General features: G+C 31.2%; 2 protein-coding genes and 1 long non-coding RNA gene across 5 annotated transcripts in view; 2 read left to right on the forward strand and 1 right to left on the reverse strand.

Annotated features, from left to right (window-relative positions):
- Nucleotides 1–14288, reverse strand: part of cckbrb (cholecystokinin B receptor b) — a 62658-nt gene extending 48370 nt beyond the window's left edge. Inside the window, exon 1 of the mRNA XM_087267463.1 lies at nucleotides 13905–14288. Within this exon, the coding sequence (XP_087123589.1) occupies nucleotides 13905–14064 (160 nt within the window). The 5' untranslated portion in view covers nucleotides 14065–14288. The remainder of the gene's footprint in view (nucleotides 1–13904) is intronic.
- The window catches only part of LOC147842240 (uncharacterized), a 1176585-nt gene that overhangs the window by 353758 nt on the left and 801676 nt on the right, over nucleotides 1–21151 (forward strand). The gene's annotated exons all lie outside the window — the stretch shown is intronic.
- The window catches only part of pdzk1 (PDZ domain containing 1), a 32301-nt gene continuing 31325 nt past the window's right edge, over nucleotides 20176–21151 (forward strand). For 2 of the 3 annotated variants that reach the window (XR_015498746.1, XM_087266018.1), the window contains exon 1: nucleotides 20192–20229. The gene's annotated coding sequence lies outside the window, so the exon portion shown is untranslated. 3 annotated transcript variants of the gene reach the window in all.

The following is a 21151-nucleotide window of genomic DNA, read 5'->3' on the forward strand; positions in this document are numbered from 1 at the left end:
TTATAGCATACCAAAATTCTCCATATGATAAGAATTTGGCTTACATGATGATAAAATTTACAATCTGGAATCTACATTACATCTGGACCATACTTTTACTCTAAATTCACATCCTAACATCAGTCGAGAGTTTACAATAATTTAAATTTATGGTTTCATATCACAGAATACGGACAAAATAATATTATTTTTTTTATTGTTATCAAATAAAGTTATTATTAGCATTAGCATTGAATTATTAATATGAAGTACTCATAGCTTGAAGATTACAGACATACCATATACAGCAGTAGCGGTCCTGGTTTAAATAGCACCCTGGGCGAAACCACCTCAAACATACCTCCTCCCTATCCCCCAAGAAATAAAATTACTTCCTATATATATATATATATATATATATATATATATATATATAGGAAGGTCCAAGTTTGCCCACCCCTGGTCTAAAGTAAAAGCTGGACGCTTTTGAGCTGCGGTCACTCTAGAGCAGGGGTGGGCAAACTCGGTTCTGGAGGGCCGGTGTCCTGCACAGTTTAGCTCCAAAACTCCAAAATCTCAGTTCACTATTACTACAGTATGCTGTTGCATTTATTAACAATTGTAAATGCTATACACAGTATATTACATTTTACTATAGTATAGTTACAATAAATACTAAATTATTTTTATTTATCTTTTTTTTTTTTTTTTTTTATATAGGATGCGTACTCATCCAATTTTTGGTTAAAATAGAAAAGATAATACTTCTCTTCAAAGATACAGGACTGTACTTATTTCCTAGTAGGTCCATATGAATTGTCATAATCAATATTTTTCCAGGAATAAATAACAAAAGATATTGAGATATAGCCTGTCTCCTGAATTCCTGGATCATGATATCATGAGTCACAGAGAGTTTTGCAGGTGTTAGTAACTATAAAAGTGTCAGAGGGTGAGATTGCATGAGGACAGTCTGTAAGTGGAAAAGCCCACACAAGTTTACAATTCAACAGCCACAAGAGTCTCAGGTGTCAGGTGAAGTTGTTATTAATGCCAGGGATTGTGTAAACAGTCAGAAAAAATGGTATTTGGAACATTTACAAGACTGAATATACTAACTTTGTTAATTCTGGCACATTTGCAGTATTGTGTATTGTGCAAAAGATAACTAAAATACAGTTGAAGTCAGAATTATTAGCCCCCCTGACTTATTAGCGCCCTTGTTTATTTTTTCCCCAATTTCTGTTTAATGGGGGGAAGACTGTTTCAGCACATTTCTAAGCATAATAGTTTTAGAAACCTATATCTAATAACTAATTTATTTTATCTTTGTCATGATGACAGTAAATAATATTTTACTTGATATTTTTCAAGACACTTCTGTACAGCTTAAAGTGACATTTAAAGGCTTAACTAGGTTAATAAGGTGAACTAGGCAGGTTAGGGTAATTAGGCAAGTTATTGTATAGTAATGGTTTGTTCTGTAGACTATCGAAAAAAAAATTAGCTTAAAAGGGGCTAATAATTTTGTCCCAAAATTTGTTTTTAAAAAATTTTAATCTGCTTTTATTCTAGCCGAAATAAAACAAATAATACTTTCTCCAGAAGAAAAAAAATATATTATCAGACATACTGTGAAAATTTCCTTGCTCTGTTAAACATAATTTGGGAAATATTAAAAAAAAGAAAAATAAATCAAAAGGGGGCTGATAATTCTGACTTCAACTGTATGTATTAATCTTTGTTATTGTTAGAAAAAAAATGAATTAATATGCTTTTCACTGATGTATGTTTTGTTAGAATAATAACATATTTGGCCAAGATACAACTATTATATGTCTGGAATCAAAGGGTTAAAAAATACAAATACATAGAAAATTTCCATTTAAATAATAAAAAATAATAATATATATATATATATATATATATATATATATATATATATATATATATATATATATAGGTGGCGCAGTGGCGCAGTAGGTATTGCTGTTGCCTCACAGCAAGAAGGTTGCTGGTTCGAACCTCGGCTCAGTTGGCATTACTGTGTGGAGTTTGCATGTTCTCCCTGCATTCCCATGGGTTTCCTCCGGGTGCTCCGGTTTCCCCCACAGTTTAAAGACATGCGGTACAGGTGAATTCAGTAGGCTAAATTGTCAGTAGTGTATGAGTGTGTGTGTATGTGTGAATGTTTCCCAGAGATGGGTTGCGGCTGGAAGAGCATCTGCTGCGTAAAAATGTGCTGGATAGGTTGGGGGTTCATTACGCTGTGGCGACCCCGGATTAATAAAGGGACTAAGCCGGCAAGAAAATAAATGAATGAATATATACACACACACACACATATATATATATATATATATATATATATATATATATATATATATATATATATATATATATATATATGTGTGTGTATATACATACATATAGGCCTTAGCGCCCCACCATTGCTGATATACAGCCATAGCACACTGCTACTCATCTGATATTGCTCATATATATATATATATATATATATATATATATATATATATATATATATATATATATATATATATATATATATATATATATATAATACAGTGTGGAAAATACACGATTATTGGGCTCTTAACTGATTGGTCAAAAAATATAAATTAGTTTTTTTCTTTTAAAGAAAAGCCAAAAGCAAATTTAATGCCATCATTTCAATTTAAGTCACTGTCTTGCATGCTAAGAACAACAAAACAGCACATTTGTTGATTAGGGCCCTCATTAAACTGCTCAGACATGCCATAAACTATGAAAATATTATTAGTCCAATATTATTGTATTATTAGTCCCCCTGTTTATTTCTTTCCCCAATTTCTGTTTAACGTAGAGAAGATTTGTTCAGCACATTTCTAAACATAATAGTTTCAAAAAATCATTTCTAATAACTAATTATTTTATCTTTGCCATGATGACAATAAATAATATTTGACTAGATATTTTTTCAAGACACTTCTATACAGCTTAAAGTGACATTTAAAGGCTTAACTAGGTTAATGAGGTTAACTAGGCAGGTTAGGGTGATTAGGCAAGTTATTGTATAATGATGGTTTGTTCTGTAGACTGTCGAAGAAAAAAAATAGCTTAAAAGGGCTAATAATTTTAATCTAAAAATATATTCTTAAAAAAAAATTAAAACTGCTTTCATTCTAGCCAGAATAAAACAAATAAGACTTTCTCCAGAAGAAAAAATATTATCAGACATACTGTGAAAATGTCCTTGCTCTGTTAAACATCATTTGGGAAATATTTAAAAGAGAAGAAAAAAATCAAAGGGATGTTAATAATTCACAAAGCAAACCACAGTCTGAAGAAAAGCGTAACATGCAGACTGTAAAGCAGTAAATTATCTAACGATTAGATCCTTAACATGTACAGTAAATATGTGTCAATCATCATTACTATGCCGCTGCATTAAGGGAAAGCGTGACGTTCTGCTAACCTCAGTGTCCTCTCACATTATCCTGATGTAGCTTCAGATATGGACTCATCTAAATGTTAAAGGCTCTTGACTGATCACCTCATCCTGAGCAAACTCAGCAGGGTCTCACCTGAGAGCACAGATCACACGGTTCCTGAGCAAATGTCCTCTACTGCCTGTCTTGTCAAGTTAACAAGAAACAAGCCAGATCGTTTACTGTGGTGATTCCCTACTGGTGAGATAAGCAGCAGAGGCAAATGAGTAAAATGTGTATGATAGAAGTCAACTGAGCATGTGCTCGTTTGTAGTTATAGGACAGCAAAACAAACAGACTTGGACTTCACAACCAAAATCAAGGACACTGCATTGCCAATGGTCTTCAAATGAACTTGGTGGCTTGGTAAAATCCACAATGATAAATAGCTATGGCTTAAAAAAAACATGATTCTTTTTAAGTTGGTTTTATTTATTTATTTATTTATTTATTTATTTATTTATTTATTTATTTATTTATTTCCTTTATTTAGCCAGGAGATCACATTGAGACAGTACTGTCTCTTCTTCCAGTGAGACCTGGTCAAGATGGCAGGCAGCACATAAAGTTTCATATAAAAATCACAAACAATACCACAAAATTACAAACTCACCATTCTTAAAAACATCAGCTCATAACAAACAATTGCAGGTGTCCTTTAAAATGTTGTATAAAAGATGTTTAAAAGTACTCAGAGTCGGAAGAGTGTCAAGATTGAGCTGATTTTGCAGGTCATTCCAAGCCCTGGGAGCGTGAACGAAAAAAGCACGTTTGCCAAGTTCTGATAATGCCCTTGGAACTATCAGACGAATACATGAACCAGATCTAGTATTTTGATTGTTGGTGTGAAATGTTAATAAATTAAAAATATAGGATGGTAATTTACCTAAAAGAGCTTTTAAAATAAATAAGTACAGATGTAATTTTCTCCTTTGATATAGAGATAACCAGTCTAAGGAATCATACAAAATACAGTGATGCGTCCGTGAATCTGCACCTGTGACAAAACGTATTGCTGCATGATAAACAGAATCTAATTTTCTTAATAGGGTAGCGGTTGCGTGCATATAGAGATGATCACCATAATCCATTATAGACAGAAATGTACTCTCTACTAATTTTTTGCGGACTTTATAAGGAAAACAATTTCTTGACTGGTGTAAAAAACCTAACTTTGGCCTAAGCTTTTTCAATAACTTGTCAATATGTATATCAAAGGCTAATCTCTCATCAATCCAAACTCCTAGATATTTATAAAAGCTAACTCTTTCTATTTGAACACCGTTCAGAGTTTTTATTGTCTGATCTGTTGACTTAGTGCGGCCACGGCTAAAAATCATATATTTAGTCTTTTTTGAATTTAAAACCAATTTTAAATTTTGCAACGTACACTGCAATATTTATACAATATTACAAAACATTTTGTGTGATCTGTTGGTACGGAAATGCTTCTGAGGCCCAAAAGAGGTCACTGGGGAAGGTGGTAACAACAGTTGGGAATAAAACTAAAGAGTATTAATAGTATATACAAAGAAAGAGTATTAAATGAGGCTATCATGATTGATAATGATGAGAGACATCCTTTATCATACACCTTACATTTTTACCATCAGGTAATCATCAATATTGTGTTCCCAGATGTGTAAGAAATTGGACAAAGTTATAATTTATACCTCAAGCAGTTAGGTTTTTAGATTCCTCCTCTCTCAGTAGCAGTTGATGGCCAGTAAATTGGATATTCATTTAGAATAGGGGTACCGTGGTCCTTTAGGTTTTTAAATGATTTATTTACTGTATAAATGTGAAATGTCAGATGTCTCTGTGAGTGTTGCTGCAAATTAAATTTCCCAATTAAAGTTAACTAACCAACATAATAATGGAGAAAATATACCGATCATCAGGTTATATATTAGGGAATATATTAACCATTTTATTTTCAAACTGTTTTGATATGTGAAATCAAGTTACTATTCTTAAATAATATTTTGAAGAAATACTATTAGTTTGTTTGATTGTCCACATTAATTTATTTACTTATTTATGTGTATATTATTATTATTATTATTATTATTATTATTATTATTATTATTACTATTATTATTATTATTATTCATTTTCGGCTTAGTCCTTTTTTTAATCTGGGGTCGCCACAGCGGAATGAACCACCAACTTTTCCAGCATATGTTTTTACACAGTGGATGCCCTTCCAGCTGCAGCCCATCTTTGGGAAACATCCTGCCATCCATAACGCATACACTGTGGACAATTTAGCGTACCCAATTCACCTGTATCACATGTCTTTAGACTATGGAGAACATGCAAACTCCAACTGACCCAGCCAAGGCTCGAACTAGCGGTCTTCTTGCTGTGAGGCGACAGCACTACCTACTGCATCGCCCTATTATTATTATTATCATTATTATCATTATTATTATTATTATTATTATTATTATTATTATTATTATTATTATTATTATTATTATTATTATTATTATTATTATTATTATTAATAATAATATTATCATTATCATTATTATTATTAGTATTATTGCTTATGTTAGTAATAATAATAATAATAATAACACTGAATAAGTAAATAAATAAATACAGACAAACAAATTTTTCATATTAGTATTCTTCAAATTTAACCATATAGCTAAAACAAACAAACAAATAAATAATTAAATAAGTTCTGTACATCAAACCTTTTTTTCCTAGCATTCTTTAAAATAATGTGAATTTAAGGTTTTAGAGTAAAAACTGAAGATTATTTAGTGTCCACTGATTATAACCAAAGCAATAATGTGTGCAAATCATCTAGACACCATCAAGAACACATGTGCAGCGCATGCTAAAAGTCTGAATGTGGATCTGAAGAGGTCTGTTGTTGTTGTTGTGTGAGGCTGATAATGACACACGTGTGTTGATGATCAGGGATTATATTGGACATGAGAATGGAGAGCAGCCTCTGCTGATGGAGGAAATGGACAGCAAATATGTGTTTTGTCGAGGAGTCTCTGATTAGGCTCTTCACTGGCAAGCACTAAATTTAGCCTGTGCCCAGAGGTATGCTGAACGCTGAACACTTGCTCCAAAGCACAGAGAGAACCACGGAAACACTGTCCAATGTGAATATGCACTTTAAAGAGCTGTTGAGTATCGGCTGAGTCTTTAAAGGAACAATCTATTGCTTTCACAAGATTTGAATAAATTATTTTTCACAGTGAATACATTTTCAAAGTATTTCCTATAATATATATATATATATATATATATATATATATATATATATATATATATATATATATATATATATATATATATATATATATATATATATATATATATATATATATATATTTAATAAAATGAGGATTTAATTTTGGGTTATTATAATTAGCCTCCATGGAAATATTTATTTATTTATTTATTTATTTATTTATTTATTTATTTATTTATTTATTTATTTATTTATTTATTTATTTATTTATTTATTTATTTATTTATTTTTATGTGTTTGTTTGTTTAATTATTTATTTATTTACTTATTAGTTAGTTTGGTTGTTTATTTATTTACTTTGCTTGTTTGTTTGTTTGTTTGTTTGTTTGTTTGTTTGTTTGTTTGTTTGTTTGTTTGTTTGTTTGTTTGTTTGTTTGTTTGTTTGTTTGTCAACAGAACAAACCAGCTGCCCAATGATTTGCCTTTTAATCTAAATAACCTAGTTAAACCTTGAAAATGCACTTTAAGCTGAATACTAGTTAATAACCAGTATAATATAATGTACTTATTATTATATAATTAATGCACATATTCTTATAATATGCTTATAATTGTATAAAAATTATGGCAAAGACAAAAGAAGTGAGTTATTACACTCACCTGATTCAAACCGATTGCGGCAAACCAATTGAAACCTATGAAACCTATGTATTTCTGTAAAACTATACTGTATACATTGAGTCACATATACATACTATTTTGTGGTGATATCATTAAACACTTAGTATTATTAGTATAAGTAACTTTAGTAAGTTCAGTTAAGTTCATAAAATCAATATGAGTTCGGGTAATAGAACAAATTAAGTTCAAACATGCTTCTAGCATTAGGGTGCTATTTTAGCATTCTAGGCTCAAAGTCTAAAGCGCATGGCGCATAAGCATTAAGGGCATGTCCCAATCCACTTTTTTATCCGCTATTTTAAGGACAAAAAATATGGTTTGTGCAGCGACGTATGGTCTAACATGGCTCTGCTTGTTCTCTTAATGAGTTATGGATGTATTTAGAGCATAACATGCATTAAACCAATTAGAATCTCATCTCACATTTCTTCAAGAGTCAGTTGCATTACGCCATGGCGCATTTGCTATGTACACAATAGGCTTTATGAGTTGAATAACTGAACGCTTCACTAGTGAGAAAACAGCCTCTTTCTCTTTACTTTTATTCTTTACTCCTTTACTTATGTGGATTAGTAAACATTGTTGCACGCACTCCACTGAAGACATCTATTAGCCTACGTATTTAATTTTGTTTGTTAACAGCAAAGATTTGAAGTGTGGTCAAAAAAACTGAGTTATATCCAAATACACATCTTATTCTGCCCTATCTGGTGATGCATGCGTCTCCAAAACCCGACAAGTGGACAGATCTAAAATAGTTTTTATTTAAACAAATATAAATATGCATGTAATGAATAATAATGCTAATAATGATAACATTATGCAAATTATCGTGAATAAACTGAAAACAGAGCACTGAGATGAGGCATGGAGGCAGTGGTTTTTATATGTATGTAGAAAATAATAATTTTTGTAACATTTTAATCCTTTAATTTTTTTCATATGTAAAGATATTTGTGTTGCTGTACATTCTGTGTGTGTTAAACAATGTAATCGTTTAGACCTGCACATAACTAAGGCGCTGTGTGCTGGACTTTAGACCAGCTTTCAGTTGGTCAATGGTGCTGTCTATTTCAGTTCCTCAAAATAGCAACGCGCCAACAATATACTTTAACACACCTCCTTTTTAGGCCGACACAGCCATGAGTCCACAAAGTGGCGCAATTTTTATTTGAACAATGTAGCACAAAACGTGAAACCTACTGTTGCACTGGTCTGAAAATAGCAACAGATCGCGCAAAACACATATCATGCCCTATTGCGCCAGGTGTATGATATGGCCCTTAGAGTTGTGAATGAAAATAACTTCAGTTGGAGCTTCAATGAGATTATATATTTGGGGCTGGATGCTTGGTCATTTCGTCCTATCCAATATCCATTGGAAGGGTGCTATGACAAATAGACCTGTCAGATAAACGCCGCTCACTTTAACGCTAATTTTGCCGAATCACTGTGCTTATGACATGGTGACAAGCTGTTATAATAAACACTGAAAGCATTTAGTAAATAATATGTAATCAATATGGCGACGCAATGGTGCAGTAGGTAGTGCTGTCTCTTCACAGCAAGAAGGTCGCCAGTTCGAGCTTCGGCTGGGTAAGTTACCGTTTCTGTGTGGAGTTTGCATGTTCTCCCTGCGTTCGTGTCTCCCACAGTCCAAAGACATGCGGTACAGGTGAATTGAGTAGGCTAAATTGTCCGTAGTTTATGACTGTGAATGAGTGTGTATGGATGTTTCCCAGAGATGGGTTGCAGCTGGAAGGGCATCCACTGCGTAAAGCATATGCTGGATAAGTTGGTGGTTCATTCCGCTGTGGCGATCTTAGATTAATAAAGGGACTAATCCAAAAAGAAAATAAATGAATGAATGTAATCAACATATCCTATTTCTAATACAACAACAAACTCTGTACCTCATCAGATGTCATTCCCTTGCTGTAAATGTTAGCGATCCGTTTTTTTTTCTACCACCTCCCTGCGGGCGTATCCTAAATGTTTGGTAATTGGTCTATTAATGAGGGGTTGCCACAACGGAATGAACCGCCAACTTATCCAGCATACGTTTTACGCAGCGGATACCCTTCCAGCTGCAACCCATCACTGGGAATCATTCATACACACTGATTCACTCACGGCCAATTTAGCTTACCCAATTCACCTATAGTGCATGCCTTTGGACTGTGGGGGTAACAGGAGTACCTGGAGAAAACTCATGCGAACACGAAGGGAACATGCTAACTCCACACTGAAATGCCAACTGACCCAGTCAAGGCTTGAGTCAGCGACCTTCTTGCTGTGAGGCGATCGTGCTGCCCACACCATGACAGTGGGAATTAATTAACACTATTATGTTTAAAAATATGTAAAAAAAAAAAAAGCATATTTTCTCCATTAAACAGCACATGGGAATATTTGATAAGGAACTGATATTTTTCTCTTCAGCCGTATTGAAAACACATTAAGCAATTTGATCTAACTTGTTTTATAGTGATTAAGAGTAACTTGTTTTTATTGACTTTTTTGTCATTATTAATTGAATTGCATCTAATTACTGTTGTTTTTGTTGTCTCCCGCTGTCTTTTTAATGCAGTTATGTCTAGGGAGATTTGTCTAGAAAGGCAAGAAAATATAATTTAATATTTAGATTTATCCCTTTAGGAATACAGCCACAAGCATTACATTCATAATCAATAATGTGTTATTTATTTATTTATTTATCAAAACAGCGTTTAATGTCACTAACCCAAAATATAAGGAAACATTTCTCTCTCCACTCTTCCATGTTTGTATACACTTTATAGTTTACTATTTCAGGTTTTAACGCTTATATTCTTAAAAACAATTGTAAAAAGTCAAACGTGAAACATTCATCAATTATTTTTTTATAGCTTAATCCCTTATTTATCAGGGGTCACCACAGCGGAATGAACCACCAACTATTCTTCAGAGTTCAGTTCACAATCAATGGCATTTCTGCAAAAAATAATCCTTTGGAACATTTATTAATAAAGTAATGTGGGTATCCCCCAACATCGAAGCTTGCTTTGTCCTTTTGTAGGCTCAAGCATTGGCATATCCTTGTTTACAAATCTATACTGGGTTTATTCCATCATGGCTACAGAATTACATTTGTAAAAAGCCTGTTCTTAACTATTATATTCTGTCACAGGACATTTATTTACTGTCTGTTGCTAAAGTGTGGACTAAGATGGGGAAAAAGGCTTTTGAGTACGCAGCACCTTTTGCTTGAAATAATCTGCAAACACAGTTGCAGTTCAAAGAATTGCTTTCACTACATGCTTTTAAAAAGACTATAAAAGATTTAGATGTTGACACACAGGTTTGTAGATGTTTTGAATAGTTTGTCTGTGTTATAATGTTCTGTAAAATGTTTTTGTTTGTTGTCTGTTAGATTCACGTGACTGCCTAATCTTGGCCAGGACGCTCTTGTAAAAGAGGTTTTTAATCTTAATCTGTCTTTCCTGGTAAAATAAAGTTAATAATAATAGTAATAGTAATAATAATAATAATAATAATTATTATTATTATTATTATTATTATTATTATTATTATTATTATTATTATTATTATTATTATTATAATTATTATTATTATTATTGTTATTATTGTTGTTATTATTATTAATATTATTATTATTATTATTATTATTATTATTATTATTATTATTATTATTATTATTATTATTATTGTTATTATTATTATTATTATTATTATTATTATTATTATAAATATTGTTCATTAGGTCTCACAATATAAACAATGGCCTCATGTCATAAAACAGTCCCGTGCATCATAATAACCAGAGGATGAACATGTGATGCATAGTGATGTCATCCAAATCATGTTTATGCACTCACTGTGATTCTTAGAGGAAACTCTGTGGCTTGAATAGACACAGCTGGCTTCATTTCATTCATAGCCTTGTGAAATTAAAGAGATAGTTCACTCCACAAAAAACCTCCACTTGTTTCTTCTGTTGAGCACAAAAGAAGATGTTTAGAAAAATGCTGGTTGATTGGATCTGTTGATTTATATAGTATATATTTTAATTCTAGGAAAGTCCATGGGTCCCAGCATTCCTCAAAATGTCTTCTTTTGTGTTTAACAGAAGAAAGAAGAAACCTCAAATAGGTTTAAATTGTGTGGTAAATTATTATTATTTATTTTTTATTTATTTTTTGGCCAACTATCCCATTGAAATCTAATTCTTCCTCATTAAATGTGAGAACATGTATTACATTTTTTGGATATAGTGACACAAGTATTAAAGTTTAAGTGTTATTTCTTATTTTTAACAGTGGAGAAATTACAAAGTCAAAAATCCCCAAAAGAAAGTTACAAATAATTTAGCAATTTTTTATTCATTCACTTGAACAGACATTTACAAGGGAAATTTGATAATGAATTTTTTTTTTTTTTTGTATTTTTATATTTTTGTTTCAATTCTTGTTTAAAAAGTAAAAATTATGATGTAAATTAAATTATCTCTTTGAAATGCTGCTCTGTTTCCGCTGAATTTTCTCTTTTTTGTTATCGTACATAATATGAGGCAGGTTATATTCAGAGCTTTCAAATATGTTCCAAATATGACAGTAAAAACCACTTGACACGATCATGTACAGCAAACACGCAAAATGTTATTAAATTACAATTATTTTTAATAGAATTTGATTACAGTGGACACTTAATGCACTTTCAGCCCTTCTCAGGTTCACCAATCAGATGTAAACGTTGCTCACAGGAAGAATGAAATGGATTTATTTTGATCGGCTTTCCGTATTAACACACTTCATTATGCTTTTGCTGTTGCATCTACTGATCTGACTGCAAAGGCAACAGAATCCATATTACATCATTAACGCATTGACATCTGAATTAACCTGCTATAGAGACCAATCAAACCGGCAGAAATTGATTTAAGAGTTTTCTAAGAGAGCCAGCATTGTCCTTGCCTTTACACCACATGGTAGACTGATTTTAATTCAAGAAGTTGCTTGTACTTTTATTTGATAAATTTGCTATCCATGAACACCGAGTTGTTATCATTCATGTTATATTACTCTTTAAAAAGCCAAAGGGGTTTTTCATATAACCAGAACCAGAATATAATCTTAAAACTGTTTATTATTAGCACATTCTCTTCAACAAAGTACTGAAAAAAGTGTGACAAAAATTGTACTTTGATATTTTAATATAGTATTATTCTAATTCCTCCTAAAAAAATTGTGTGATATATATATATATATATATATATATATATATATATATATATATATATATATATATATATATATATATATATATATATATATATATATATATATATATACAGTTTAAGTCAGAATTATTATCCCCTTTGAATTTATTTTTCTCTTTTAAATATTTCCCAAATGATGTTTAACAGAGCAAGGAAATTTTCATAGTATGTCTGATAAAAAATTTTCTTCTAGGGAAAAAGTTTTATTTTGGCTAGAATAAAAGCCATTTTAATTTTTTTTTTTTTAAACACATTTTAAGTTCAAAATTATTAGCCCCTTTAAGCTATTTTTTTCAGATAGTCATTTCTCATAAATCTATATTTTTAAATAACATTTTCATAGGAAACTATACAATATCATATTTGTGCATGTACAGTCATTACTTGACCCAAATCTGGAGCTTATCCAACAAATGAACTAACAATAACAGTCCAAAAATGAGTTCACCCAAATTCATATGTTATAGAAAAATATTAAATACAAATTAAATAAAAAGTGAAAATAGTCAAGCAAAGCAAAAAAAGTAGAATTTTTTTGTTAAGATTTTGTAGGTTGTATTTTTTTCTTATTATTTTCCCACTATTATTGGGTCCATAATAAAATAATAAATATTATAGGTAAAAACATATGCTAAACAGATTTTTTAAATTTAATTATTTAATTTATTTTAATTTTTTATGTTGATTATTAATGACTTCACAGCACAGAAATAGCCTAAAATATTATTTTTAGAACTGGTCACTGAATAGTTCTTCAGGCAAGCTAAAATTACACGATGTATGTAAAAACACTATGGAATCTATGTCCTGTTTGTGAACTACTTATTTTCTTAGCAGGGATCTAAATTAAAGGAGATTTCTCTTGGTAGTCTATTTTTCGGGAATCAGTCTGATTGCTCCTGCGCAACTGAACATTAGGCGTCCTTAAAACTGAACGATGAGAAAGAACATACTACTTTTTTAACCTATTACTTCTTATCTACAAGCCATCATATATGTGGACTATATCATGAATTGATTTTATGGAAATAATAATGCGCATTTAACAGAAAGCGCATCTGTAAGTGACTAACTTCTGTGACTGTACGTAATTAAATGTAACAATTTTAATGTTTTGAACACCTTCAACCAAAAGGTTTTCTAAACCTCGTCGTAATGCTAATACAAAAAAATCTTTCTGGTATCTCTTTATGAACGAGTGTCTCGAATACGCGAGACCGAACGCGCGTTCTGGTTCTGGATGTCGGCAGATCCTCACCTTTAGCTCGCGACGGCTCAATCTTGGGCAACAGAAGCGCGTCTTCGCAGGTGCCGTTGGGAACCTCCAGACTCCCGTTTGAGCTCCTGTTCAGAATCGACGCGTTGTGCAGCTGAAGACATGCCCAAATCCCCGTGTCATTTAGCAATTGTAAATCCATTACGGACCTGACCACAATTGTTTTATTTTAGCAGCTCCTGGCAACCATATAATCGAGAGCGCAGTAGAATAGTTTAGAAAGCAGGGTTGTAAAGAGGATACATTAAAAAAAAAAAACAGTAAACAAAAAGGTAAGTATAATAAAAGCTGTATATAAAAGCTGGTTGATGAAGGCACAGATGCAGATGCTATGTGTGAGGATGTGATGGAGCGCGGAACGGCACTGAGTCTCTCTCGCCGGGACTGAGGGTTTATTGATGGGCTCTTAAACAGCAGGGGTGGGAGTTTGGTGGAGAGTCGGTGGGATTTGGAGATTTGAGCATCCTAGAGAGGAGGAGACACTGAAAGGAGTTTGTGGAGTACGTGCTCGGGGAGATTTAGGGAAACTTATGAATGGCAAGGCATAAGAAATGAAGCATCAGCGCCCTCTTGCGGAAGCAGAAATGGCTGGATTTGGTGAAACGCTTGTCCTTTTTGTGAGATTTTAATCATGATTATACCTTTAACTGCACCACCAGGGGAAAAAAAAAAAAAAAACTGGATTGGATTGGATTTCTTAACTCCTAATGTCGCTAGTTAACACGCATTTATTTTTCAACACATACGATAATTTCTAAAATATCATCCTCTACCAAATGGTTGATATGTTGGTTTATGATAAAAGTTCCTGAATTAATACAAATATACTTTGAATAATACGAAAACGTTAAGTGTAAGACTAATTTATTAACCCCTGTATGGTGTTCGGGTCTGTAAAACCCGTTTTCAGCTTTTTTTAAAAGAAAAAATAAACAATGAATTATTTTTTTCAACCTGAAATTCATTGGCTTTGGCTTATTTTCTGTGAAGAACATAAATTCGAACAAAAAATTTCAGTGACCGCATAATGTACCTCACCCCACGCATTTACATTACAAGGTGTTCGGGTTCACTGGACCCAGGTCTTATAAAAGTGTTGAAAGTGTAGGTCCTGCCACAACAAAGTTTTAACTGTTGAAAATTCAACTATCAACCATATCTGCTCTTACATTCATGCACATTTTACCCTCTCTCTTGTGAGAACCAAGCTTTATTTTCTCATACTCTGTCCCATCTGCAAATTAGGGGCATAAATAAGACTTGGCCAGTGTGGTTCCTTATCACAACTGGCCAAAAGATTATCTGCTGCGAGGGCCTTGCAATTGATTGTGGAAGAGAGAGAAGCTTCTGATGCTGATGTCGAGGAAAAGGTTTCAGAATATAAGGATCACATTTCTGAAAATTTAGAGTCTGACAGTAACAAAATGAAGACAAGTATCCCATCAGCAGCCAGCTCCATTACCAGCTTGTCAGCAGCCAGTTCCAGGACCAGAGCAAGCCCACCAGACAGCAAGTGAAGAATTGCGGATGTCAAAAAATGGTGAAATTGAATGGTCTTCTTGCGCAATAAATATTACAGCCCTGGGCTTAATGTCAGCATTGATGAGCAGCTAATGCCATTTAGACACCGCTACCCTTTTAGGGAGTATATACCATAGAAACCTGCAAAATATGGTAAAAAGATCTGGGCTGTCTGTGATGTAACTTCCTGATAAGCTTGGAACTTACAAGTGTACACAGCGAAACCCGATGGAGGAGCCTCTGAGAAAAATCAAGGGATGAGAGTTGTCCTGGACCTGACTCAGGGACTCAGTGGATACAATATCATTCATTCATTCATTCATTCATTCATTCATTCATTCATTCATTCATTCATTCATTCATTCATTCATTCATTCATTCATTCATTCATTCATTCATTCATTCATTTTGCATAGTGCTGGGTGTTTGATAAATAAATCAATAAATAAATAAATAAATATGGACTGTGACTTTAAGTAGTAATAGACACTAAATAAATAAATAAATAAATAAATAAATAAATATGGGCAGTGTCCTTAAGTAGTAACAGACTCTAAATAAATAAATAAATAAATACATATGAACAATGTCTTCAAGTAGTAACAAACACTAAATAAAAATAAATAAACAAATAAATATGGACAGTTACTTTAAGTAGTAATAGACACTAAATAAACAAACAAACAAATAAATAAATAAATAATAAATAAATAATTAAATAAATATGGGCAGTGTCTTTAAGTAGTAACAGACTCTAAATAAATAAATAAATAAATAAATATGGGCAGTGTCTTTAAGTAGAAACAGACTCTAAATAAATAAATAAATAAATAAATAAATATGGGCAGTGTCTTTAAGTAGTAACAGACTCTAAATAAATAAATAAATAAATAAATAAGAAATAAATAAATAAATAAATAAATAAATATGGGCAGTGTCTTTAAGTAGTAACAGACTCTAAATAAATAAATAAATAAATAAATATGGGCAGTGTCTTTAAGTAGAAACAGACTCTAAATAAATAAATAAATAAATAAATAAATATGGGCAGTGTCTTTAAGTAGTAACAGACTCTAAATAAATAAATAAATAAATAAATAAGAAATAAATAAATAAATAAATAAATAAATATGGGCAGTGTCTTTAAGTAGTAACAGACTCTAAATAAATAAATAAATAAATATATAAATAAATAAATATAAACAATGTCTTCAAGTAGTAACAAACACTAAATAAAAATAATCAAATAAATAAATATGAACAATGTCTTTAAGTAGTTACAGACACTAAATAAATAAATAAAAAATAATTATTAAATAAACAAAAAAATTATTAATTTATAAATATTAAATAGAAAAACATAAAGAATGTTTTCGAGTACTAATAGACAATAATTAAATAAATAAATAAGTAAATAGATAAATAAATAAATAAATAAATAAATATAAACAGTGTCTGAAAGTTACAACAGACACTAAATAAATAAATAAATAAATATGGACAGTGTCTTCAAGTTACAACAGACACTAAATAAATAAATTAATAAATATGGACAGTGTCTTCAAGTTACAACAGACACTAAATAAATAAATAAATATAGACTGTGTCTTCAAGTAATAACATACTCTAAAAAAATAAATAAATAAATGAATATGAACAATGTCTTCAAGTAGTAACAGACAATAAATAAATAATAATAAAAAAACTAAATATAAATAAATCAATTAATCAGTGAATGAATGAATAAATGCGGTATTTAATTAAGTCGATCGTTTATCTTTTTTATAATGTAATACAATTTACACCTTTCCAAAATAACACATTTTGGAAATACATAAACAAATTGCTTTGTGTAATATTGCATTAACATTGTAAAGTTGCATTTTGTTGACATTCGGAAGTTAGATTCATGCATAGAGTATACTAATAGCTTCTTAGAGGAGTTACAAATGCAAATACTCATGTGATTCATGCTTCCTGATTTAATCCAAAATCCACAGTTCTGTTATTATTTTTGAATAAAGTCACTAAAGCTGTAATTAATCATTTAATCCAAAACTCAATTGTTTGTAGTATATTATTTCAATTTAAAACAACTGTTTAAAATGTAAATTATTCATGTTATGTCGAAGCTGCAATTCATTTTGAGCATCATTTCGGTGTCACACAGTCCTTCAAGAATCATTCTAATGTGCAAAAGAATAGTAATAATAAAAGTATCGTATGTTCCCAAACTTTTATTAATACTGCAAAATGTGCAAACATGAAAGTATAATTATTTAATGAAGTGGTTGAGTCTATGAGGCATTACACATAAAATGTTGAGTATGTAAAACTAGTCTCCTAATTTGACTCTATCATGGGATTTAGGATTTAGATGTAATGAGTTTGGTAATACTGAGATGATTTGAGTGGCCTGCTGAAAACACAAATTAAGTTAAGAGGTGTGATTTACCAGAAGACTGAGCTGAGAATCACTGTCATAGAGGCATTTTCACAAGCATCTGTTCTTTACAGCAATAAAGAGAGCAGTGACACTTATTTCTCTTGTGTATATGCAATTGTCTTGAGAATAAAGGAAGGATTATGATATGAAATTAAACATTAATGGACATTTCTAAGTCTAAATAGGGAGGCTAATAAATCAGGGGGGCTAATAATTCTTCTGACTTCAACTGTTTGTTTATTTATATATATATATATATATATATATATATATATATATATATATATATATATATATATATATATATTTATATTATTATTATATATAATATTTCTATATATATATATATATATATATATATATATATATATATATATATATATATATATATATATATATATATATATATATATATATATATACATATTGTATATATATATATATATATATATATATATATATATATATATATATATATATATATATATATATATATATAATATATATAATTTCATCTCTGTTCCATTAATGCAAATTATTCTCAAAGAGTGCAATCCACTTTGATTTTTTTTTTTTTTTTGGTTTATTTAAAGAAAAATGTAAAATGTATAATATTTTAGAACATACAGTTGAAACCAGAATATACATACACTCTAAAAAAAAGGAACATAACCATTTTTTTTTAATGTCTGATTATCATACATTTTTGATTATCATTGTAAATCAGACTAAGTGTTTAAAATTTAGGTCTGTTAGGATTACCTAATTAATTTACATTTGCTAAATGCCAGAATAATGAGATTTTTTTGTTTGTTTTATTTTTATGAGAAATTTTTATCATTTATTTATTTCTAGACAGTCAAAAGTTTACACACATTTCCTTGGTGTTTTTTTAGCTTTGCTTTTAAACTGTAAAACTTTGGTCAAATGTTTTGGGTATCCTTCCACAAGCTTCTTACAATAGTTTGCAGGAATTTTGCCCCCTTCCCCCAGACAGAATTGGTGTAAAAGAGTCAGATTTGTTGGCTGTCTTGCTCGCACAAGCTTGTTCAACTCTGCCCACAAATTGTCTATAGGACTGACATCAGGGCTTTGTGATGGCCACTCCAAAACATTCACTTTGTTGTCCTTAAAGCACATTTTAACCATTTTGACAGTGTGCTTAGGGTCATGGTCTGTTTGGAAGACCCCTTTGTGGCCAAGTTTTAATTTCCTGGCTGATGTCTTGAGATGTTGCTTCAATATTTCTACATAATGTTCTTTCTTCATGATGCCATCTATGCTGTGTAGTGGACCAGTCCCTCCTGCAGCAAAACAGCCCCACAACATGATGCTGCCGCCCCCATACTTCACAGTTGGGATGGTGTTCCTAGGCTTGTAAGCTTTCCCCTTTGTCCTCCAAATGTTACACTGGTCATTATGGCCAAACAGTTCAATCTTAGTTCCATCAGACCACAGGACATGTCTCCAAAAAATAATCTTTTTCCCAGTAATGTAATTTAGCAAATTGTAATCTGGCTTTTTTGTTGATTTTAATTTGTTGATTTTTCATGTTTTCACACAAGGAAGCAGTGTGTTTGAGTTTTTCCTTACATACTATTCTACAGTTGTGCCTCCAATTAACTCAAATGTTGTCAATTAGCCAATCGGAAACTTCCAAAACCTTGACACCATCATCTGAGCTTTTTCAGAGGCAGAATAATCTTATTGTACGTAATTTTGACTTTCAAGAAAAGTTATAACAATTTCTCAAAAAAATATATGTCTCATTATTCTGCTATTAAGCATAACAGAAACACATTTGATAATCCTAATTCGAAGCCTCCATGGGATTCGAATTACTGGATGGAGTTATTTAAAATGACACTTTATTACAATATGTAAATATATTATATAATATTAAATTACATAAAATAATTAAAAGGAAAAATTCTGGACCTTTTGCCTGTGGAGGGGTGGCTCGTTCGAACCATCCGAACCCCCATGACTTGGCCTGGCTTTTTATATTATGTGCCAAACTGACATTAATATATAGAGCTGCCACAAATGACATGTTATAGTGCAATAAGTATAATATCCCGGCAAACATATTTACAGATGAAAGTCTTCTTAATCAAACCACAATCTTTCTGTACTGCTGTACTTAGGGCAGAATATGGTCACTTGTAGCAGCAAGGAATAAACCTCCAGCCACGGGACATGGTTAAATAACTCACCTTTTAGATCAACCTTTGGTCTGTCAAAGTCCTTCACACACACACTTACACAGTGCTAGATAACACCTGAGCAGGAGCCAACAGACACCTCCTTTACAACAGGACACTGAGGAGACCACAGCTGGTGAGTGACCGACACTTCTGTCCTGTTCACAGCGTACAGACAAAAGTTGAGGAATACACTAGAGTGTCTTGTAATTTCTACCTTTACATGTTCTCTAAAAAGATTTAGACTGTATTTGTTTATAATTTGACAAGACAAGAATAGTATATACACAATAAAAATGCTGGGTTGTTTTTTTTTTTTTTACCCAACGTAGAATCAAACATTGGCTAACTCAATTAAACTCTTGTTAACAATTAACAGTTTATTTCAATAGCATTTTAATGATCGACATTCACAAATGTAAGTTGATTGAACATAAAACAATTAGGTTGTCCCCCCCAAAAAAAAAAAAAAACTAAAGAATTGTGTTGTTTCTGCTCATTTTAATATAATTTGAGCGAACTGCAAACATAATTTCTAAGTGAAGGTAGATGCATTTCTACATTTAGGAAGATTGATAAATAGAATAAGAGTTAATTAAATAGATTTAATGCATAAATTAATGCTATTCCAGGAAAAAAAAACAGACAAACAAACTAACATATATCAATATTCAATATTTAAAACATTACTTTTAAATCTGCTTGGTAAGAAGAACTTGCAGTAGAAATTCCAAGTGAAATTTGGGAACAATGTCTTCAACTGGTTTACAGATGTTCCATTAATGCAAGACATTAGCCCCTTTCACACATAAAGACCTTTCCGGAAAATTACCGGCAATTTACCGGAAAGGTGTGTATGTGTGAACAGGCCCTTTTTAAAAATAGCGGTAAATTCGTTCTGGCTATTTTCTGGAAAGAGAAGTTGTACAACTCAATGTTGGGTTAATTTTTTAAATTAAATGTAACTGTGATTTTCTAAATTGTTTTACACTTTTTAAGCCCATCAATGGGTTTGTTTATAAGTTGACCCGAAATCACAGTATTAAGAATAGAATAGA

This window comes from Danio rerio, chromosome 9, assembly GCF_052040795.2.
Source record: "Danio rerio strain M-AB ecotype USA chromosome 9, GRCz13ab, whole genome shotgun sequence".
Classification (NCBI taxonomy): domain Eukaryota; kingdom Metazoa; phylum Chordata; class Actinopteri; order Cypriniformes; family Danionidae; genus Danio; species Danio rerio.